The 24034-nt window shown below is 47.4% G+C and overlaps 1 protein-coding gene across 1 annotated transcript in view; it reads left to right on the top strand.

Moving 5' to 3' along the window:
- The window catches only part of AACS (acetoacetyl-CoA synthetase), a 53885-nt gene extending 31920 nt beyond the window's left edge, over window positions 1-21965 (top strand). Inside the window, exons 13-18 of the mRNA XM_087705817.1 lie at window positions 996-1109; window positions 8085-8210; window positions 10227-10296; window positions 12691-12749; window positions 16078-16280; window positions 19343-21965. Coding sequence (XP_087561943.1) covers window positions 996-1109; window positions 8085-8210; window positions 10227-10296; window positions 12691-12749; window positions 16078-16280; window positions 19343-19480 — 710 coding nt within the window. The 3' untranslated portion in view covers window positions 19481-21965. The remainder of the gene's footprint in view (window positions 1-995; window positions 1110-8084; window positions 8211-10226; window positions 10297-12690; window positions 12750-16077; window positions 16281-19342) is intronic.
- Window positions 21966-24034: the final 2069 nt, after the last annotated feature.

The following is a 24034-nucleotide window of genomic DNA, read 5'->3' as shown; positions in this document are numbered from 1 at the left end:
TACCAACAGGTGGTTCTTCCAAGTAAACACAAGGCAGGAGAGTTACAGACAAACGCAAGCAGTTTCAGCAGACGAGCCCAGGCAGACTGCTAGTTTACTTCTCAGAGCAGCAGACTGCTTTAAGTTTCTGTTTCAATTCTCTGCACAGACTCAGATCTGTTTAAGCTCCTGTTGGCTGACTTAGTTGCTATACCTATTCATTGGCTGACCTTGTTCCCATGTCTCTCCCAGTCATGAATATTTTAACATAGTCTGCCTCTAATTTTGACAAACTGAAGTAGATCAGGCTGGGAATGAGTGACTGGCTCAAAGATGCCTCTGGAGAGACCACTGCGACATCTGGAGATGGTTAGGTGATGCTAAACATTTTTTGCAAGCTTAGGTAGCTAATATAATTCATTACTCCATGAATCTGTGGTTCAACTCATGGGCAGCATATGAAACACAAGTTATTGGAGATCTATCCAATGTTGGGTGATTGGGACTGGCTGTTGAGGCCCTTCGGCCGCCAGGCCCTCCAGCAGTTGAATCAGATGAGGAGGACGTGTGGGGAGTAAGGGTCAGCATCAGGGCAACCTGGAAGCTCCGAGGGGGAAGAGGGAATGGAGCTGGCAGAAGAGCAGCTCCCCGGTGCGCATGCGCGCTCCAGGAAGCTGAGCTTCCAGTTTCCAGTGCACTAGCTGTGAGGGCATATGCCTGAAACCAGAAGTTCAGTTTCCTGGTGCGTGCATGTGTGTTGGGAAACTGCTCTTCCATTTTCCGGTGCTCCCCTGCGCGCATGCATGCACTCTTGTTTCAGCACTCAGAAAAGGTTCCCCAACACTGAACTAGAATCTCGATGTCTCCGCCCTTAGTCCAACATCCTGACAAGATTTTTCTCTCTCCCTCTCTTTCCCTCTCTCTCCCTCTCTCTCTCTCCCCCTTCTCTCCCTCTCCCTCTCCCTCTCCCTCCCCCTCCCCCCTCCCCCCCCCTCTCTCTCTCTCTCATATTTTAGGAGGCACTGATATAGTTTCGTGTTTTATGGGTCATAATGTAACCATCCCAGTTTACAAAGGCGAGATCCAGGCACGGAATCTGGCAATGGCGGTAGAAGCGTGGAATGAGCAAGGTAGGTCTGTTAGAGCCACTTCTGCTTCCTGGGTGATGGTTTCTTCCAAATCAGAACCGTGAAAGTTCAAACAAATTATGAAGGGACTTCTAAGGATCATTACTCAAATTGGGAATTTTGTCCTGTCCAAGTGGAGAAGGTTTGGCCACAGGACCTGGACCTGTTTGATGGGCCTTCGGCTGTTCTCTTCTTGGCTGTTTTCTTGCAGACTTTTCATGACCCAGATTGGCGACATCATCAGTGTTAGACGGGAGTGGGGATTTGCTCGCTGCTTATCTTGTGGCAATACGGGCGGCGAAATGTTCGCATTTTGCCGCCCTTATTGCATTTGCTGAATCGCACCCAGCCGCCTTGTTTAGAATAACCTGCTCCCTCCTGAAAGGGAGGGATGCGGATGACCCTTTACAAGGTAGAGCTGAGGAATTTGTTCAGTATTTAACGGATAAAGTCACTCGGATTCGGACTCCAATTGCACGGTACCAGCCGAGGTACCGGGGGAAGGTCTTGAGCATGCTTTATGGATTGAGTTTCAACTTGCTTCTCCTGAGGAAGTGGACAAGGCCATGGGAGCGGTGAGTGCCTCCACTTGTATACTGGACCCGTGCCCCTCCTGGCTGGTCTCGACCAGCAGGGAGGTGACACGCGGCTGGATCCGGACGATAGTCAACACCTCTCTTCGGGAGGGAACTTTCCCGCTCCTCCTAAAGGATGCGGTGGTGAGACCCCTCCTGAAGAAACCATCTCTGGACCCAGCCATTTTGAGCAACTATCGTCCAGTCTCCAACCTGCCCTTTGTTGGGAAGGTTGTTGAGAAAGTGGTGGCCTCCCAACTCCGACGGTCCTTGGATGAAACCGATTATCTCGACTCCTTTCAGTCGGGTTTCAGGCCTGGTTACAGCACAGAAACTGCTTTGGTCGTGCTGATTGATGATCTCTGGCGAGCCAGGGATAAGGGTCACCCCTCTATCCTTGTGCTCCTTGACCTCTCAGCAGCCTTCGATACCATCGACCATGGTATCCTTCTGCGACGGTTGCGAGAGGTGGGAGTGGGAGGCACCGTTCTCTGGTGGTTCTCCTCCTACCTCTCGGACAGGTCGGTGTTGGTTGGAGGGCAGAGGTCGACCCCAAGGCCCCTCAATTATGGGGTGCCGCAGGGCTCGGTCCTGTCCCCCCTCCTATTTAACATCTACATGAAGCCGCTGGGTGAGATCATATGCCAGCACGGGATTAAGTACCACCAATATGCGGACGATACGCAGCTGTATCTGTCCGCCCCGTGCCAACTTAGCGAAGCAGTAGAAGTGATGTGCCAGTGCCTGGAGGCTGTTAGGGTCTGGATGGGAGTAAATAAGTTGGCACTCAATCCAGACAAGACCGAGTGGCTACTGATGTTCCCTCCCAAAGATTGGCCAAATATTCCATCTCTCAGGCTGGGGGGTGAAATTATACGCCCCTCAGAGAGGGTTCGCAATTTGGGAGTCCTCCTGGATCCTCAGCTGACTTTTGAATACCATTTGTCAGCTGTGACCAGGGGGACCTTTGCGCAGGTTCGCTTGGTGCACCAATTGCGACCCTACCTGGATCGGAAGGCCTTTCAGACAGTCACTCACGCCCTTGTGACCTCAAGACTGGATTATTGTAATGCGCTCTACATGGGGCTGCCCTTGAAGAGTGTTCGAAGACTCCAGCTGGTCCAGAATGCAGCCGCGCGAACGATTGTGGGTGCACCCAGGTACACCCACGTAACACCTATCCTCCGTGAGCTGCACTGGTTACCCATTAGTCTCCGGATCCGCTTCAAGGCGCTGGTCGTTACCTATAAAGCCCTTCAAGGCATCGGACCTGGGTACCTGAGAGACCGCCTCCTGCCGATCACCTCCCATAGACCGATTCGATCACACAGGTTAGGTCTCCTCCGGATTCCATCTGCCAGCCAATGTCGGCTGGCGACTCCCCGGGGGAGAGCCTTCTCTGTTGCAGCGCCAGCCCTCTGGAACGATCTCCCCGTGGAGATCCGGACCCTTACTACCCTCCCGGCCTTCCGCAAAGCTGTTAAGTCCTGGCTACTCCAGCAGGCCGGGGGGCTCTGGAAATATCCAGCCCCCTGGAGATTGTGACTGTTGTATATTTTAATGTTGTTTGTGTATTATTCCCCCTCCCTTGTTTTATTGTAAGCCGCCCGGACTCCTTCGGGAGTGGGTGGCATACAAATCAATAAAACTATTAACTATTAAACTATTATACCCCAATACAATAGCCCAATCAAGCAACTACTAACTCAGTAAACAAAATTCTAATCAAGGGAATACCAAGATGAAAGCAACACACCTATCAGCAGTAATAGGACAAGCCGGTTGTCTATAAATAGAGAACAAACCCTTCTCCCTTCTAGCACTGATGATGTTACGTACCTGGGTTATGAAATGTCTGCAAGACACCAAGCTCAGAGAGTACCAAGGATCCCACAGTTGTCCCCCTCCCCCTCCCTACCCTTTCTCCATTCCAGAAACCCCATTCCTGTTCTGAATTAGGCTTCCTGAGACAGTAAAAATCACACACTTAGTCCCAAAAACCTTCTCTTTATTTCAAAGGCTGTGAATTATGTTCATTCACAGCTTGTAATGAGTCACAAATAGTTTATAAAAAGAGTCCGGCAGAAGTCTGTCAAAGTCTTTCGGGATAAGGCTGAGAAGCTCCCACCTTTATCTCCCCTGAAATGCTGCCAAAGATCTAACTGCCAAATGGAACACAGTCAAATGGAGCTTCAGAGTTTAAACCGATCAGAATGAACAAAATTGCTTCCTGCAAAGGCTCATTTGCTCCTCTTTTATGTTTTATGGGAGGGGCCAATCATCTTCAAGCCTTACTCCTGAGTCGCCTGAGTCTTTTGTCTTAACTGTTCTTGCCTTCTGGCAGCTCTGCGCATGCATGCACTGGGAACAGGCTCCCCCTGTTCCTCTGCCTCGTTGATGTCTGACTCTGGAGGCTTCAGAGGCAGCTTATAGCAGTCAGACGGCCCTGGCCCCCTCTCTGCCTCCAACACAGAGCCCTCTTCAGAGCCTTCCCCAGACTCCAGGACTGGCTCAGGTTCCTCCCAAACCTTCTCACTGTCTGAATCTGCTGCCAGCTCCGGCGGACCACATCAATTCTCCATTCCCTTCTAGCACTGATGATGTTATGTAGTTGAGTTACAAAACATCTGCAAGAAAACAACCCGGCTCAGAGAGCACCAAGGAACCCACAGATATTCCCTTCTATTGGGTCATGAAACGTCTGTAAGAAAACCAGTAAACTCAGAGAGTACCAAGAAGCGGGGACTTTAGGGCTGGCCATTATAGGGGAAGGAGGGTTCGCTATATTGCAGAGATCCCTCCTTCCGGCCCTATGAGTCCCACTCCAAGGTCAGATGGCGTGAGCGATCAGGACCCTGGTCTCAGGCTGCTGTCGCTAAATGCCAGGTCTGTTATCCATAAGGCTCCCCTCGTCCGGGACTTGATTGTAGACGAGGGGGCAGACCTGGCATGTATTACTGAAACATGGCTGGGCACGGAGGGAGGAGTCCCCCTCGTAGAGCTGTGCCCAGACGGGTTTCAGGTGCTTCATCAGCCGAGAGCCCAGGGAAGGGGTGGCGGTGTGGCTATTGTAGTCCGGGAGTCTTTAGCTCCTCGTAGGATCCCTGCTCCGGAGCTTGTCGGGTGTGAGTCCTTGCTAGTGAAGTTGGACCTCAAGGGTCAAGCGGGTTTGCTGCTAACGTACCTGCCTCCCAACTGCGTTGCAGCGGCCCTCCCTGCGCTCCTCGAGTCAATAGCCGAGCTAGCAGTTGAGTTCCCTAGACTGATGGTTCTGGGGGACTTCAATCTGCCTTCGCTCGGTGAACACTCTGATGGAGCGCAGGAGTTCATGGCCTCCATGACAGCCATGGGCCTGACCCAGGTAATTCGAGGCCCTACCCACTTGGCAGGACATACACTCGACCTCGTATTCCTCTCGGAGCAGTGGAGTTATGATCTTGGTCTGAGGGGAAATGAGATCATTCCCCTGTCGTGGTCAGACCACTACCTACTGAGGCTAGACTTCCGGAGGCCAAACCCCCACCGTAGGGAGGAGGAACCGACCAGGTGGTTCCGCCCCAGGCGACTGATGGACCCTGTTAGGTTCCAGACGGAGCTTGGGGTCATTCCAGATGCTCTCGCCCACAGTTCGGCGGAGACTATTGCTGCGGCCTGGCACTCGGCGGCATCAGAGTCTCTAGACCGAATTGCGCCACTACGGCCCCTCCGGGTCAGCGGCTCGCGGAGACCCCCTTGGTTCACCGAGGAGCTCCGCGAGATAAAGCGCCGGAGGAGATGCCTAGAGCACCGGTGGAGATCCGATAGGTCCGTATCGAACCGAGCACTGTTGACAGCTTGCACCAAGGAGTATATTTGGGCATTGAGAACCGCCAAAAGATCACACATTGCCTCCTTGGTAGCGTCCGCCGAGTCTCGCCCAGCCGCCCTGTTTAGGATAACCCGCTCCCTCCTAAATAGGAGGGAGACGGGGAACCCCCTGCAGGGTAAGGCTGAGGAATATAGTCAGTTCTTGGCGGACAAAATTGCTCGGTTTCGATCGGAACTGGACTCCACCCCTGCAGATCCAGCCGGGACACAGGGGAATAACTTGGTAGACCATCTCTGGGTTGAGTTTCAGGATGTTGCCTCCGGGGATGTGGACAAGGCTATGCGAGCTGTGAGTTCCTCCACCTGCGTACTGGACCCGTGTCCCTCTTGGCTGACTGCCAACAGCAGAGAGGTGACACGAGGCTGGATCCAGGCGGTTGTTACCGCCTCTCTTCGGGAGGGACACCTCCCCACCGCGCTGAAGGCGGCGGTGGTGAGGCCCCTCCTGAAGAAACCGTCCTTGGATCCAGCAGTTCTTAACAACTATCGTCCAGTCTCCAACCTCCCCTTTCTGGGGAAGGTTGTTGAGAAGGTGGTGGCCTTACAGCTTCAGCGTACCTTGGAGGAAGCTAACTACCTTGACCCCTTCCAGTCTGGCTTCAGGCCCGGTTACAGCACTGAAACCGCTTTGGTCGCATTGACCGATGATCTCTGGAGAGCCAGAGATGGAGGCTATGCGTCCATCCTGGTTCTCCTCGACCTCTCAGCGGCTTTCGATACCATCGACCATGGTATCCTTCTGCGACGACTGCGGGAGGTGGGGGTGGGCGGCACTGTTTTACAGTGGTTCTCCTCCTACCTCTCGGACAGGTCGCAGTCGGTGTTGGTGGGGAGGGAGAGATCGTCCCCGAGGCCCCTAACCTATGGGGTGCCGCAGGGTTCGGTTCTGTCCCCCCTGCTGTTTAACATATACATGAAACCGCTGGGCGAGATCATTCGAAGGCACGGGATAAAATACCACCAGTATGCGGACGATACTCAGTTGTATCTGTCCGCCCCGTGCCAACTCAATGAAGCGGTGGACGTGATGAGCCGGGGCCTTGAGGCTGTTAAAGACTGGATGAGAGCTAACAAACTGGTACTCAACCCGGAAAAGACCGAGTGGCTGTTGTGTTTTCCTCCCAAAAATTTGGCTAACGTTCCACCAATCAGGCTGGGGGGGCAAAACTTATCCCCCTCAGATAGGGTCCGCAACTTGGGAGTCCTCCTGGATCCACAGCTGAGTTTTGACCACCACTTGTCGGCTGTGACCAGGGGGGCATTTGCCCAGGTTCGCCTGGTGCGCCAGTTGCGGCCCTACCTGAACCGGGAGGCTCTCACAACAGTCACTCGAGCCCTTGTGATCTCTAGGCTGGAATACTGCAATGTGCTCTACATGGGGCTGCCCTTGAGGAGCATCCGGCGACTTCAGCTAGTCCAGAACGCGGCCGCGCGAGTGATCATGGGCGCACCACGGTTCGCCCATATAACACCAATCCTCCGTGAGCTGCGCTGGCTACCTGTTGATCGTCGGGTGCACTTCAAGGTTTTACTTACCACCTATAAAGCGCTCCATGGTAGTGGATCTGACTATTTGAGAGACCGCCTCCTGCCAATCACCTCCCTGCGTCCCATCAGATCGCACAGAGTAGGCCTCCTCCGAATTCCATCCGCCAGTCAGTGCCGACTGGCGACTACGCGGAGGAGAGCCTTCTCAGTTGCTGCTCCGACATTATGGAACAACCTCCCCGTGGAGATCCGTACCCTCACCACAGTCCAGGCCTTCCGCACAGCCGTTAAGAACTGGCTATCCCGTCAGGCCTGGGGATAGGATTACTCTCACCCCGCCCGAATGTTGAGTGAATGTTGTGTTTTACGATCAATTTTCTTTTAATCACGATTCCTTTTTTTTTTAAGTCTTGTCTTGCACTCCCTTCCCTTCACTGTTGTAAGCCGCCCTGAGTCCCCTCAGGGAAAAGGGCGGCATATAAATTTTCAATAAAATGAAAAAATGAAATGAATCCCACAGTCATCATTGTTGTCATTGTCGTTGTTGTCGTCCCCCCACCTTTTCTCCATTCCAGAAACCCCACTCCCTTCTAGCACTGATGATGTTATGTAGTTGGGTCATGAAACATCTGCAAGAAAACCACCAAACTCCGAGAGTACTAAGGATCCTACAGGCTTCTTCCTCCTCCTCTTCCTCCTTTTCTCCATTCTAGAAACCCCACTCCCTTTTAGCACTGATGATGTTACTTAGTTGGTTCATGAAACGTCTGCAAGAAAACCACCAAACTCCGAGTGAACCAAAGACTGCACAGTTCAACTCTGAGCTACAAATATTCCTTTTGGTCTATTGGCCACCTAAATTGGTAAATTGGACTGATGAGAGACAGGACTACCCATGTCAAGGAAGTAACCTCCGCTATTGTCAGCTGAGAAACGGAAGCAGGTGTCCCTCAGCAGAGCTGACGTAAGCCCTGTGCAAACAGTGAAGCAATACTTAACCTCCTGCGGGGGAAATAACCCTTTTATTTGATTTTTTTTTCCCAACCAGGAGAACCTGTTTGGGGAGAAAGCGGTGAGTTGGTTTGCACCAAACCTATGCCTTGCCAACCCACACATTTTTGGAACGATGAAAATGGCAACAAATACCGAAAAGCGTATTTTTCCAGATTTTCAGGTATGTGTCAAGAGAGCCGTAACCTTCAAGCTGAGATTCCCAAAGGTGCTTTTTCAGGAGGCAACTGGACTTTCTTGTTTTTTTTCTTTTGAAGACATTTCACTTCTCACCCAAGAAGCTTTTTCAGCTCTGACTGGATGGTGGGGAATGGAAGGATTTATATTCCTTGCTGGTCATTTGCATCCTTTTAGAGGGTCATTGAGGCCACTTGGAGGCTTATTTGTGTCCTCAGGGTCACCTGAGTGGTGCAAATGGTTCCTGTAGTCTGCAATTTTTCTCTCTCTGGAAATCCATTCCTACTCCCACCCCATTCAAAGGGTCTTCATCCCAAATTGTATAACCAAGAAGTCTTTGTGGGAAAAAAATTGCAGACTACAGGAATCATTTGAATCACACTGGTGGCCCTGAGGACACAGACAAACCTCCAAGTGGCCTCAGCGACCCTCTAAAAGGATGCAAATGACAAGCTGTCTGCAAGGAAGATAAATCCTTCCATTCCTCTCCATCCAATCAGAGCTGAAGAAGCTTCTTGGATGAGAAGCGAAATGTCTTCAGAGAAAAACCCAGAAAATCAAGCTGCCTCCTGAAAAAAAGCACTTTTGGGACAACCAGGACCTGGAGGACTGAGATTGTCTACAGACCTTTAAGCTGAGTGTGTGTGTGTGTAGGTGTGTGTTTGCTCTCTGGTCTTGCTAGTGCCTTTACAGTAAACTAATATTTGAACACACCCATCAAGAATTGCTGTGAGGACCAATATTTGCCTAGGGAATTGCCAATCTGATAGCGCCGACCTCTGGATCCTTGCCTCTATTTGACTTTCTGATTTCCTTTCGCTCTGCCAGCAAAAGAGGAGAGAGTGTCATTCCTTTCCCCTTTTAAACATCTTTTTCTGGCTTCTGAAACGAGCTGGTTTCTAACTGGGTTTTATTTTGCAATGCAAAGAGAGAGAGAGGCCGGCAGCTTCTCTGGCTGCGACGGTGTCGCCCCGTCAGGTATCACAACGCTCCTCTTTTGTCTCTTCCGACACGCACAACCCGAGCTGTGATGGTGTTGCCCCCGTTTGCCAACCTCTGAAAGGCAAGGGTGGGAAACTCATGGGGAGGGGTGGGGAAGAGATTTTTCTGATGATGTCAAAACAACTTTCCTTTTTAGTCTCTACCGACATGCAATAGAATATAGAATAGAAAGAATGAGTTGGGAGGGACCTTAGAGGTCTTCTAGTCCAACCCCTTGCTCAAGCAGGAGGCCCTGTACTATTATAGACTATCCGGTCTCTTCTTGAAACCTCCAGTGATGAAGCCCCCACAACCTCTGGAGGCAAGCTCTTCCACTGATTAATTTTTCTCACAGTTAGGAAAATTCTCTTTAGTTCTAAGTTGCTTCTCTCTTTGATTAGTTTCCACCCATTGCTTATGGTCCTCATGTTCTTTAGAGAATAGCTTGACTCCCTCTTCTTTCTGGCAACCTCTCAGATATTGGAACATTTCTATCATGTCACCCTTAGTCCTTCTTTTAATCAGACTAGACCCCTGGATGGTGAACCTATGGCACGTGTGACAGAGATGGCCCTCTTAGTGGGCACATGCTGCTCTTCTGGTTCCCGGCACACACCTGTGCACTGGCCAGCTGTTCTTTGCAGGTGCCGAAGCGCCGGAAAAACCAGGCCGTTTTTCAGGCTGTTTTTAGGCTGTTTTCCAGTGCTCCAGCACCCGCGAAGACCCTTACAAAAACATTGTGAAAACATCCTGAAAAACAGCCCCCAAAACAGGCATGTGCGTGCTCTGGCCAGCTGGTCTTCGGTGCTCCGGCAAGCACACATGCATACCCATGCATGTGCATTTTGGTTTGGGCCCTCTGTGCCAAAAGAGTTCGCCATCACTGGACTAGACAATGCACAATCCGAGCGTGCAATTCTTCCGAAGGCTGCCAGACCGTGACGTGGTGGTGGCACTTAAAAAAATAAAGAATGTTTTTGTGAAGATTTGATTGACCTCCTTGTGGGTTTTTCCTGGACAGGTGTTTGGGCCCACGGAGACTACTGCAAGATTAACCCCCAGACGGGTGGGATCATCATGCTAGGCCGCAGGTGAGCTTGTCACTCAGAGCTGACCCTTTGGGAAAACGTCTGTCTGGATCCCGATTTGGCTGACGGTGGGTTGAAGGAAGGATGAAAAGGACCAGGCATCCATCTTGGAGTGGAAAGTTCTGGATTTAATTCCTGGCAATTTGGGGTTGTATATGTGTGTGTGCGTGTGGGGGAGTCGGTCTGATTTGCAGTTCAGGATAGCGTGGTCAGAGGAGATCTATAGATCCTTCTCTTTCTTTGATCTACTTTCCATTTTTGGAACAAAATTTGGAATATCTAGAGAATATGATATTCAACTCGCAAAGCATCCCTGACCTGCTCTCGAGTTGCCATAGGAAAGGGGGGATGGGAAACAGATGAATCGGCACGGCAGCAAAAGACAGATGCCACATTCCAGACTTGCCTCTCTCAAAGCTGTCTCTCAGGTTTGCTTATAGTGGCCGGAGGGGAGTGATCTCTACAACTGGTGAAATTGTGAATGTGATTGATGACCCATCCTGGGGGAGGGCGGAAACAGGGTCATGATCGCGGCCCTAAATTACGTGGGGTCAGAGCTGACCCTGACACTAAATATCTGAAATATCTAGAGAAGGCTGCTAAATACCCTCTGCAAACTAAGAGCTCACTTCTGATGGGAACCTGTACAGGTAGTCCTTGACTTACAACAGTTTAGCGACCATTGAAAGTTACAATGGCACTGAAAAAAGTGACTTGTTACCATTTTTCAACACTTAACCATTGTGCACAGTGGCGCAGAGTGCAGTACTGCCGGCTACTTCTGCTGGCTCTCGGCTGCCTGCAATTTGGCAGTTTGAATCTCACCAGGCTCAAGGTTGACTCAGCCTTCCATCCTTCCGAGGTTGGTAAAATGAGGAACCAGATTGTTGGGGGAAAGAGGCGGACTCTGTCAACCTCTTAGAGAGGATTATAAAGCACTGTAAAGCAGTATATAAGTCTGAGTGCCATTGCTATTGTAGCATCTCGAAGGCCAAAATTTGGATGCTTGTGAACTGACTCATATTTATTAACGGTTGCAGTGTCCCAGGGTCATGTGATCACTTCTTGTGACCTGACAATGGGGATGCCGGATTCACTTAACGACCGTGTTAATTGACAACTGCAGGGATTCACTTAACCACGGTGGCAAGAAAGGTCATAAAATGGGGCAAAACTCACTTCATAAATGCCTCATGTAACAAACCATAACTTTTAGGCTCTATTGTGGTCGTGAGTCGAGGACTGCCTGTATAAACCAGAGGTCTAAGAGTGGTGAATCTGAATAAAACACAGGTACTTTTCGACTTACGAACGGCTGCTTAATGACCTTTTGGAGTTACGTAGACTTCAAAGGCTGCTTTGTGGCACCGTAAAGCACTTCTGACCATCGTAAAATGTCGCCTTCCCTGGTGACATGATCACATTTTGGCACTCTGACAAGTGGCTCACATTTATGCCCAGTGGCAGTCCTGTGATCGTGTGACTGTGGTTTCTGATTTTTTTTTTGCCAGGATAATAAGATTTGGACTTAAAACCGTGCGATTTGCTGAACAGCTCTCATAAAAATTGAATCTGGCCAGGTGGATGACCTGATTTTCAATTGTCATGACTTGAGCAAAATTCTGGCCCTGTTTATGAATGAGCAATGAAATCCTTATGTTGTTGGTTTGAGCTCCGAGCTGGGCAATTTGGTTGCAAGCCTGTTTTCCCCATTCGAGGAGACCTCGTCAGTGCAAAACAGTCCAAAGTCAGACCGTGACTCAGAAACACCCAAGCAAACAACATGCGGACTAATTTGCATCTCATAAAAAGGGATTTAAAGATCGTCTGTGTTCTGGCAGACGGTCACAATTCAAAGCGTACGGACGATGTCTCCTCGTATGGGGACGACCCGTTTGCAACCAAATCGTCAAGCTCAGAGCTCAAACCAACAACACTAATATTTCCAAAGACATTTTGATGAAATTCTTCCCTAAGGATTTGGGGGCTTGGGGTGGGGGCACACTTAACCCGATGGGCTTCTTGGCCAAGCAAAATGCATGGCATCCATTGTTGCCACTTTGCGGAACCGTAATAATTTGAATCCCTAGCGCCACCTAATGGAGTGAGCTCCCTTGACTTGTTCCAGCTTCTGCCAACCTAGCAGTTTGAAAGCACCTAAAAATGCAAGTAGAAAAATACGAACCACCTTTCGTGGGAAGGTAACAGCGTTCCGTGTGTCTTCGGTGTTGAGTCATGCTGGCCACATGACCATGGAGATATATTCAGACAGCTCTTCGGCTTTGAAACAGAGATGAGCACCACGCCCTAGAGTCAGGAACGACTAGCACATATGTGTGAGGGGAACGTTTACCTTTACCTTCAATGATTCTTTTCTGCTCATCTCTGTTTTTCCAGCGACGGCACGCTGAATCCGAGTGGAGTAAGGTTTGGCAGCTCGGAGATCTATAACATTGGTAAGTGGAGTTTGATTTCTGTCAGCCCCTCCAGTTCGGGAAATGGTTATTTATTTATATAGAAGGACTAAGGGTGACATGACAGCTGTATTCCAGTATTTGAGAGGCTGCCATAAAGAGGAGGGTGTCAACTTATTTTCCAAAGCACCAGAAGACAAGACACAATGGATGGAAACTAAACAAGGAGAGGAGCAACTTAGAATTAAGGGGAAACTTCCTAACAGTGAGGACAATTAACCAGTGGAACAGCTTGCCACCAGAAGGTGTGAGTGCTCCAACACTGGAGCTTTTTAAGGGAGAGACTGGACAGCCACTTGTCTGGGCTGATATAAGGTCTCCTGCCTTGAGCAGTGGGTTGGACTAGAAGACCTCCAAGGTCCTTTCCAACCCTATTACAGATAGTCCTCGACTGACAGCAATTCATTTAGGGACCGTTCGAAAGTTACAACGGCTTTGAAACAAGGGACTTACGGCCAGTTTTCACACTTAACGACCATCACAGCATCCCTTTCGTCACCTGATTTACATTTGGATGCTTGACAACTGACTCACATTTATGACGGTTGCAGTATCCCAGGGACACGTGATCCCTTTTTGCGACCTCATTTTGCCCACCTCGGAAGGATGGAAGGCTGAGTCAACCTTGAGCCAGTCAGGCTTGAACTGCTGGGAGTGGGCAGAGTCAGCCTGCAATACTGCATTCTAACCATTGTGCGAAGGAAGGAAGGAAGGAAGGAAGGAGAAAAGGAGGAGCAATAGCAGTAGCACTTAGACTTATATACCGCTTCACAATGCTTTATAGCTCCCTCTAAGCGGTTTACAGAGTCAGCCTATTGCCCCCAACAATCTGGGTCCTCATTTCACCCACCTCGGAAGGAGAGAAGGCTGAGTCAACCTTGAGCTGGTCAGGATTTAACTGCTGACATTGGGCAGAGTTATGGGAGGAAGGAAGGAAGGAAGGAACAAAAGGAAGGAAGGAAGTAAAGAAAGAACAATAGCAATAGCATTTAGTCTTGTATACCGCTTAATTCTAAGCAGTTTACAGAGTCAGCCTCTTGCCTCCAACAATCTGGGTCCTCATTTTACCCACCTCGGAAGGATGGAAGGCTGAGTCAATCTTCAGCCTGGCGAGATTTGAGCTGCCAAATTGCAGGCAGGAACCGGTAGTCAGCAGAAGTAGCCTGCAGTAAGGCACTCTAACCACTGTGCCACTATAGCTCTTACAAGCCCTTATGGCTTTTAACTGTGCCGGAGAGGTCTGCTCTGCTTATCCGAATGGCGCCGTTGCAAAGGCTTCTGCATCCTCCATTTTCAAGGCCCTCTGAACATCTGGTGCGAGGGGCCCCCCCTCCCCAGTAGTGCTGAGCTGTCCCCAGGGAAGAAGGAGCCACACAGAAGCACTGTCCTCTGGGCATCGTCCTTTCGCTGCGCATGGCGGCCATAACTCTTGGGTGGGCACAAAGAGGTTGTCAGCACCCTGGGATGGATGGCAGGCAAGTGAATCAAAGCACTGTTTGGCTTGAATTCCCCCCTCTGTGGGAGCAATTTCAAAGGCCTTTCTCCCACCCCCAAACCCAATCTTCTGGATTATTTTATCCTCTTTTTATTTTCTTCATGTGGCCTTTTGTCCCCCCCCCCCGACCCTCCTACAAGAAGACTGGAAGAGGGGAGGAGGTTAAGCTGTACCACATTGGTTCTCATTTCCTTGAAAACCCAGTGATCCAAATGAAATATTCATTGAAACTGGGTCTGTCTGTTTATCATCCATCCATCCATCCATCCATCCATCCATCCATCTATCTATCCATCCTATCCTATCCAGTCTTTTTGATACAATATATTCATATCTACCTACCTACCTACCTACCTACCTACCTACCTACCTACCTACCTACCTATCGATCCAAATGAAGATATTCCTGGAAACTGGGTTTTCAAGGAAATCAGAACCAACGTGGTATAGCTTAACCTCCTCCTCTCTTCAAGGCCTCTTATATATTGGCTTATATATTGGCTCAGTCCTGTGAACCTTCTCCACATATTTCAGCATTTTTCCCAAGGAAAACAGTGCTTCTTTTTCCCTATCCATCCTACTTTTTACAAATAAGTCTTGATTTCCGACCACAATTGCGAGTGGAATTTGTAATGTAAGTCATTGCAGTCCTAAATTTGAGTCAGCATATGACCGGATCCAATTTTACAACAATTTTACCATTGTCATAAGTCAAGTCATGTGAATAGTGGGTTTTTTTTTTGCCAGAAATGATTATGTGAGAGTAGGATGATGCGACTGGTGGTAAAAGCCGAATTGCAAACACATGGCAGTTGTAAATTAGAATTAGGTTGTGAATTCAAATTGTTGTTAACGAATGGGCATAGGTCAAGGACTGGGAAAGTCCTCTTAAGAATCGTGTCTGGTATTTTATATAGCTTTGTGGCAGAGGGAAGATTTGATTTAGTATTAAGGTATCTTTCCAATCGTCGTTTTAAGATTCTTGCTTTGTTATGGCCAAGGATTGGCTTGCTGAGAGCATCCAATCCTTAAGATTTTGGACAACAGCAGATTGGAGAAGATAATCCATTGGACACTCCAAGATGGATGGATTTCCCCAACTTCAGTGTTTGATTGGCATGCAGTTCCCTAAACCCTGGAGAACATCACGTTGGAGAAGACCATTTGTGATACACCGCAAGGTGGATTTTCTCAACCTCAGTGCACAAAACGGATGGGCTTCTCCAATGTGACGAGGTCTTCAGAACACCAAGTTGAGCAACACCAGGCTAGACCATTCTTAGTGTTGTGGCCTGTCGGGTGCCTCCAGCAGCCGAATCAAAGGAGGACGAGTCGTGGGAGTCAGAGTCAGCATCAAGGAAACCTGGGTGCTCTGAGGGGGAAGAGGAAATGGAGGTGTCAGAGAGAGAGGGGAGGGGGGGAGGGAGACAGACAGACAGACAGAGGCGGAGCCTGAGCCGTCCATCAGCCCTCAGATGGAGAGTCAACAACCCCCAGGTCTGGGAGTAGCTGATTAGGAAGAGGAACAGCTGGGCCCAGTGCCTGACGTGCAGAAGGCAGAGGAGAGGAGAGCAGTGAAAATCTATGGGCCAGACAAGAGCCACCGCTGCTAGCGAAGCCCCACCCTAACTCTGGGGACAAAAGGCAGGGGGTGAAGATGAACAGACGTGGCAGAAAACAATCTTGGAGTTAACTTCAGAGGGTTTGTCGTGTTTTGGAGCTGAGTCAGGACACTTGGGCTCTGAAGTTTTCAGAATTATCTGCCAGGATTCCTGCAATTCAGATGCTTCACCCACCCCCTCGTTTCTCCTTCAGTGGAAGCCTTCGAGGAGGTCTCCGACAGCCTCTGCGTCCCACAGTACAACATGCACGGCGAGGAAAGGGTGGTCCTTTTCTTGAAGATGGGCACCAACCACGAGTTCAGACCCGATTTGGTGAAGCGAATCAGGGAAGCGATTCGGGTGGCCCTTTCCGCTCGGCACGTGCCCAGTCTGATTCTGGAAACGGGCGGCATTCCGGTATGTTCTTAATTTTTTCTGACCAAGGAAGGGAGGAATAGGAAAAAAAGAAAGGATGGAGGGAAGGAATAGGAAAACAGGATGGATGGGAGGGAGGAAGAAAGGAAGAAGGAAGGAAGGAACAGGAAAAAAAGGATGCATGAAAGGAAGGAATAGGAAAAAAGGAAGGAAAGAAGGAAGGAAGGAAGAAGAAGGAAGGAATAGGAAAAAGATGCATGAAAGGAAGGAATAGGAAAAAAGAAAGGAAGGGAGGAATAGGAAAAAAGAAAGGATGGATAGATGGAAGGAAGGAATAGGGAAAAAGGATGGATGGAAGGGAGGGAGGGAGGGAGAAAGGAAGAAGGAGAAGAGGGAAGGAAGGAATAGGAAAAAAGGATGCATGAAAGGAAAGAATAGGAAAAAAGAAAGGAAAGAAGGAATAGAAAAAAAGAAAGGATGGATAGATAGATGGAAGGAAGGAATAGGAAAAAGGATGGATGGGAGGGAGAAAGGAAGGAAGAAGAAGGAAGGAATAGGAAAAAAGAAAGGAAGGGAGGAATAGGAAAAAAGAAAAGATGGAAGGAAGGAATAGGAAAAAAGGATGGACGGAAGGGAGAAATGAAGAAAGAAGGAAGGAAGGAATAGGAAAAAAGAAAGGATGGATAGATGGAAGGAAGGAATAGGAAAAAAAGGATGCATGAAAGGAAGGAATAGGAAAAAAGAAAGGAAGGGAGGAATAGGAAAAAAGAAAAGATGGAAGGGAGAAAGGAAGAAAGAAGGAAGGAAGGAATAGGAAAAAAGGATGGATGAAAGGAAGGAATAGGAAAAAAGGATGGATGGAAGGGAGGGAGGGAGGGAGAAAGGAAGGAAGGAAGAAGGAAGGAATAGGAAAAAAAGTATGGAAGTAGGAAGGAAGAGGAAAGAAGAAAAAGAATGGAAGGAGGAAAAGAAAGGAAGGGAGGAAGAGAAAAAAGATTTAAAAGAAAAGTAAAAGAAGAAAAAGAATGGAAGGAAGAAAAGAAAGAAAGAAAGGGAGGAAGAGAAAAAAGATTAAAAAGAAAAAGAAAAGAAAGGGAAAGAAAGAAAAAGAAAAGAAAGAGACACTACCTTGGAATGACAATCAACTAAGAAGCAATTATTTTTCCGGTGCCCACACATGCTTAGACATCTTTTCATTTTTTGTAAATTCAGATTGGAAAGCTATAAATAGTTTATCCGTGTCGCTTAGCAACATCCATATGGGCCTTTCATGTTCAATAAGACTCACTTGGTCTTCCTGTAAGGAAAGAATAGCAAATCCCGGATAAAAACAACAGAAGCCATTTTATAAACCTTTGTCAGGGAAAAGTCTTGGCTAGTTCTTAGCGGTGCCAAATAAAGGGATTTCGGAGTGATCAGCCTTTGGAAACATCCGGCTGCAGCTGCCTTTCATGTGGGCTCTGTTTGCTGAATCGAAAGAGGAATAAAATGCACAGAATAGTCTTGAGAACCACAACAAAAAGGCCAGTTCCGTAACTTGAAACTGGGTACAGTTAGAGACAATTTTTCTCCTTGTTGCTCCTGGGTGTTCATTATTTTTTTTACTTCAAGTGGATCACTCATGAAACACCATCATAAGCTGCAGGGAAAATATGTTGAAGGAAGGGAGGGAGGTGAGAGAAAGGAAGGAGGAGAGAAGGAGAAATAAGAGAAAAGGAAGGAAAGGAGGAAAGAAAGGAAGGCAGGGACCATGAGAGAGGAAAGGAGGAGAGAAATAAGGGAGGAGAGAGACAAAGAAAGGGAGGGACGGGGAGGGAGAGAAAAGAAGGAGAAGGAGAAATAAGAGGAAAGGAGGAGAGGAGAAAAGGTGAATAAGAGAAGAAGGGAAAGAGGAAAGAAGAAAAGAAATAGGAAGGGGGCTAGAGATGAAGGGAGAACCGTGAGAGAGGAAAGGAGAAGAGAAATAAGAGACAGAAAAGGAAGAAAGGGAGGTAGGTGAAAGCATGGAAGGAAGATAGAAGGATAAATAAGTGGGAGAAAAGGAAGGAAAGGAGAGAAGGGAAGGTGAGTGAAGGAAGGAAGGAAAAGAGGAAAGAAGGAAGAAATAGAGGGATAGAGATGAAGAAAGGAACCATCAGAGCGGAAGAAAGGAGAGAAATAAGGGACGAGAGAAAGGAAGGACGGGAAGAAGGGCCACAGGGTGAGAGGAAGGGAGGAGAGAAGGATAAATAAATGGGAGAAAAGGAAGGAAAGGAGGAGAGAAGGGAAGGTGAGTGAGGAAAGAATGGAAGGAAAAGAGGAAAGAAAAGAAATAGGAAGGGGGATAGAAATGAAAGGGGAGAGAGAAGGGAGGGAGATGGAGAGAAAGGAAGGTAGGAGAGGAGAGAAATAGAAAAGGAAGGAGTGGGTAGGGCAAGAGAAAAGGAAGAGAAAAGAAGGAAAGGGGGAGGGAGGGAAATAACCTAGGGCTTTTAAACTCTTAAATCTTGGCTGCTTTGTGTGGACTTCAACTCTCAAAGTTTCCCAGCAGGAATGATGAAGGCTGTAGATCTCTGGGATTTGAAGTCCAAACAGCTTAAAGTGGCCAAGTTTGGAAAAACGCAGGTTTAAATCATTAACTTTGATCAAGCTACAGGGGCACTTTTTTACAGACAAACCTGACAGAAGCAATGGGTGGAAACTAATGAAGGAGAGAAGCAACTTAGAACTAAGGAGAAATTTCCTGACAGAACAATTAATCAGTAGAACAGAATTTGCCTCCAGAAGTTGTGAACATTTTTAAGAAGATGTTGGATACTCATTTGTCTGAAGTGGTGTAGGGTTTCCTGCCTAAGCAGGGGGTTGGACTAGAAGACCTCCAAGATCCCTTCCAGCTCTGTTATCCTATCCTATCCTATTCTATTCTATTTGTTTTACATTCTATTCGTTTTACATTCTATTCTATTATGTTATATTCTATTCTATTATGTTATATTCTATTCTTTCTATATTCTATTCTCTTCATTTTCTATTCTGTTCTATTCTATTCTATTAGCAACCAACTGGACAGTCCTTTCATTATCTTCTTTCTTCTGTTTTCTCCCAACTTCTTCCTTCTCCCTCAGTACACCATCAACGGAAAGAAGGTGGAAGTGGCTGTCAAACAGGTCATCGCCGGCAAGGAAGTGGCCAAGCGGGATATCTTTTCTAACCCGGAGACGCTCGATCTCTACCGTAATATTCCTGAGCTGCAGGATTTTTGAAGGAACCTCGTCTCTTCCCGTCTCTTGGTGTGAGTGTGTGTCTCTATGTGTGTTTGCGTGCGTGCATGTGCGTGCGTGCGTGTCAACTTATATCCGGTGTATATAATACGTATATGGATGATATCCATAAAAGAAAATTGACTCGAGCGACCTTCTTTCCAGACGGGGACAGGAAAAATCTAATCTGATTTATACTGAGCGCTTTGGGAAATAAGAAGGGCTAAAATTTAATCTGTATGGATTTGGGGATATCAGTCGTGATTTACTTCCAGCTCAGAAAAATGGGAATCTGAACTCTGGGCAGAATTTTTCCCCAACCTAGGTGCTAAAGAATGTTTATCATTTTGAAAAGCAAGAATGAGTCTCGGAGGTGGGCGACGCCAGGATGGCTGAGAAAGAGAGCTTAAAATGGCGGGCTGAATATTTTCGGCAGATGTTTCTCAGTGGGTAGGTGAGAAAAAACCTCTGGAAGAGCCACTCGTTACTTGTCTCCAGGCGTGGGATTCCACCGGTTCGTATCGGTTTGGGCGAACCGGTTGCGCCAACGATCAGCTGGGAAAGAATTGGTTCACCCCGACGATCAGACAGGCCGCTTACCCGCGCTATTTCCCACCTTTATCTTCTCAGCTGATTTGCGCGGCAGAGCAGACTGCCGCGCGAATCAGCTGGGTTACTCCTACAAAGAAACCCGAAAGTGAAGATTTCTTCAAACTATGCGCGCAGCGCAAATCGCGCAAACCGGTTGTTAAATCGGGAGGATCTCACCACTGTTTGTCTCGCTGTGGGTGGTTTGCAGGAAACTTGAAGAGCATCTTCTCGGTTGAGGTGGAACATGGGTAGGAAGATAACGGAGGTAGCTGGCATCTTGGAAAAATGAGCTTTTTAATAATGTCCTGTCCTCCTCCCCCCCCCCCAATCCTTAACCCTATGCGACCAACTTTTCCACTTGAAAAAAGTTTGCTAGCGCAGGTGAACATTTGTTTTGCTTTATTGTTTTTTTAAAAAAATAAGGGAGAGAGAGAGAGATGTACTTTTTATTTAACTTTGAAAAAACAAACAAACTCAACCATTACAGGAACCAGCAACATTTTCGGGTCAACTTTGTAAAAAGGACTCGGATTTTGAAGAAAGATGAAAAGAGGTATGGGTTTTTTTGTGGTTTTTTTTGGCTGTGGGTTTTGGGGTTTTTTTGGTTGGTGATCCTTAGCTGGTGTTTCTTTTCATGCAACCGTCTAGTTCAGTGGTCTCCAACCTTGGCAACTGGTACTCTAGATGATGGTCTCAGTCCCACGAGCCTGTGGGATGTTTTTTTTAAAAAAAAATCCAATCTGGTTTGGCACTTTTTGTGCAGGTTTTTGGTTTTGGTGGAAGGTCAGAGTCTAGAATTAAAGTCTAGAATTAAAAGCAAAACTGCTTAAAATTCGAGGAAGCCTGTGGCGATATTAAGGTGTCTGGACCTCAAACTGAAGTCCAGGGCGCCTTAAAGTTGGCAATGGTTGAGAGAAACAAAGGCTTAGATATATTTACTGGGCAATCACAGATCTTCTGTGGCTGTGATCAGCCCCTCGTTTTTAAGGGTCACATTTTTTTTCAACGGGCAGCAATTTTGAGCCCAGGATCTTTGATTCTAATTGAGGATACTTCATCAGCCAAGAATCCTTTTTAAACAGTTGTCTCCATATGGCCAGGAGTTCCAAAGGCACTGACGAAAGCAACGCGTGGCATGCTTGTGAAGTCCTACGGAACCATACAAGATTTGCACTTAAAACGTCGGGGGGGGGGGGGGGAATAATCCCAGAAGCATTCACTTTGAGGTCAGGAATAAAGACTCTTATCCATGGTGCAGTGGGATGGCAGACCCATCATCCACACCTGGCTGTCTGGAGGAGTTTGGAGTCCAGCAGTTTCTTGGATGGGGGAGCCCTATCCTTTCTCGTCCAAGTGTGAGAAAGCGATTGTGCAAGGCGCTTGTTTAAATGTGGGTGTAAACACAATTATTGGGTGGAGGGAGAATTCTAATAGGCGAGCTCTGACTCACCTGAATCTGATAGGAAGCCTCATGTGGTTTGAGGCTTGTGGCTAATATATATATATATACAGTATATTATATATAACTTTTTATTCCTTACTTTATTATTATTATTATTATTTTTAAATGAATTTTTTAAGGGCATAAAAGGACTAAAAATGTGGTCTGGGTGCTTTATACATGTCTTGGTTTGTCAATAACTGTTTTCTTCCCCTAATAAATGGTTACAAGACTTCGGAGAGATGCCAATTAATTCCACGTTTCCAAAGGAAGATATAAGTGTAAAAAGGACACAAAAGGGGGAGGGGAATGGGGGAAAAATTGAATGAATGGCGGGTAAATTGTCTTTCTGGGGTTTTTCCTTTTTTTTTAAAGGGGGAAAAAATCAAGCTATTAAGGATGCTCTCTAATCTAATGTTTTACTGGATTGAAACTTAATAAAACACTAAATTCTCACCTGTTTTGGTTTTTGCGTTGGTACCTGAACTCTGCACACAGTCCAAAGTCACAGAACCTGATAATTTCTTATTGAAATATTCCTCACATCAATGGATGGATGGTTGAGAGAGAAACTGTACGGAAAACTTATGCAAGGAACTTATTTGTCTGTATTTTTATGGACACTATGGATTTAGTGGCATAGTAGGTGTTTATAGAGAGTCCACGACGTACAGCACTTCATTTAGTGACTGAAATTACAACGGCACTGAAAAAAGTGACTTATGACCGTTTCTCACACTTAATAACTGTTGCAGCATCCCCATTACGTGATCAAAATTCTCTCTGTCTCTCTTCCCTCCCTCCTTCCTCCTCCTCCTCCTATCTCCCTCCTTTCTCTTTCTTTCTCTTCCTTCCTTCCTTTGTTTCTCTTTCTCCTTCCTTTCCCTTCCTTCCTTCCTTTTGTTTCTCTTTCTCTTCCTTTCCCTTCCTTCCTTCCTTCCTTCCTTCCTTCCTTCCTTCCTTCCTATTCTTTCTTTTGTCCTTTCCCTTCCTTTCTCTCTCTTCCTGCCTTCCTTCCTTTCCCTTCCTTCCTTCCTCTTACTTTCTTTCTCTTCCTTCCTTTGTTTCTCTTTCTTTCTCTTCCTTTCTCTTCCTTCTTATTTTTTCTTTCTTTCGTCTTTTCCCTTCCTTTCTCTCTCTCTTCTTTCTTTATCTTCCTTCCTTTCCTTTTTCCTCTTCTCTTTCCTTTGTTTTTCTTTCTTTTTCTTCCTTTCTCTTCCTTCCTTCCTGTTCTTTCTTTCTTTTGTCCTTTCCCTTCCTTTCTCGCTCCCTTCCTTTCTTCCTTTCCCTTCCTTTTCCTTCCCTTTTCCTTCCCCTCCCTCCCTCCCTTTCTTTCTTTCTTCCTTCCTTCCTTCCTTCCTTCCTTCCTTCCTTCCTTTCTCTTTCTTTTTTCTTTCTCTCCTTTCTTCCTCTCTTTCTTTTTTCCTTTACTTCTCTTCCTTTCATTCTTTCCCTTCCTTCCTCTCTCTCCCTCCTCCCTCCACCTCTTTCTTTCTTTCTTTCTTTCTTTCTTTCTTTCTTTCTTTCTTTCTTTCTTTCTTTCTTTCTTTCTCAGAGAACAAGGGCAAACAGTGGCAAGCACAACATTGCTGCTGCCTCTCTCTCTCCCTCGCCCCCTCCCCTTTCTCAGCAGGGTTGGCTGTAAATGAACAATTAGCACATTTATAGAAATACAGATTCGTCCCTTCCCCCCCCCCCCTGCACCGAAGACATGGCTGAGAACAACATGGCAGCCGTTGAGATTTGGAGAGTGCACTGATTTTTGCATAGTTTGGGGCTCGGAGACCTTGTTTAAATTCCAGTCAGGAGCTAATCAACATCTTGCTGGACGTGATGAGGGAGCAAATGGAATCGGCATCAGCTATGCAAAACAGCCACTGGCAATTTCTCTTGGCCAGCCCCCAGGTGAGTCTTCAGAACGTTTGTTGATGGTCCACCACAGGGATGGCGTGAAGCCCCAAGTTGCTTGTGCAATACTCCTCCCTGACTTTGCGGTTCAGAAAGGGCTCTCGCAAACCCAGGCACTGTGAATTTTGGCCATGATGGAAGGTATGGAACCGGAATGCCTGTCCATTGATTGGACAAGGATATTGTTTTCCAATTTTTTCTGGTGTTCCTGCGGTTCGGGTTTTACGAAGGAAGCAAAGACGGACGCCAACTGTCGGCTTTGTGTAGAGACGGAACTAGATCCAGATCCACCACAAGTCGTCCTCGACTTGCGACCACAATTGACCCCCCCAAATTCGGTTGCTGAGCGAAAGGAGCTTTGACCCATTTTATAAACTTCCTTGCCACGATGGTCAATAAGCGAATCAATACTGGTGTTAAGTTAGTAACACAGTTGTTGAGTCAATCTGGTTTCCCCATTGACTTGCTTGTCAGAAGGTTGCAAAAGGGGGAATCATGGGACCGAGAGCCATTGCAATTGTTGTTCTGATCTAGGCTTCCCAAAAGCACAAAGCCGACTCCTCGTCCTGATAAAACCCCTTTTATTTAGTTGAAAGGGAATTCCTCTCCAGCAAAGT

The sequence above is a fragment of the Thamnophis sirtalis genome, unplaced genomic scaffold (genome assembly GCF_051295495.1).
Source record: "Thamnophis sirtalis isolate CommonGarterSnake01/CBP01778 unplaced genomic scaffold, rThaSir2_p1.2 scaffold_2, whole genome shotgun sequence".
Lineage (NCBI taxonomy): Eukaryota > Metazoa > Chordata > Lepidosauria > Squamata > Natricidae > Thamnophis > Thamnophis sirtalis.
The sequence above is the reverse complement of the archived record's forward strand: the minus strand, read 5'-3'. Positions and strand labels throughout refer to the sequence as shown.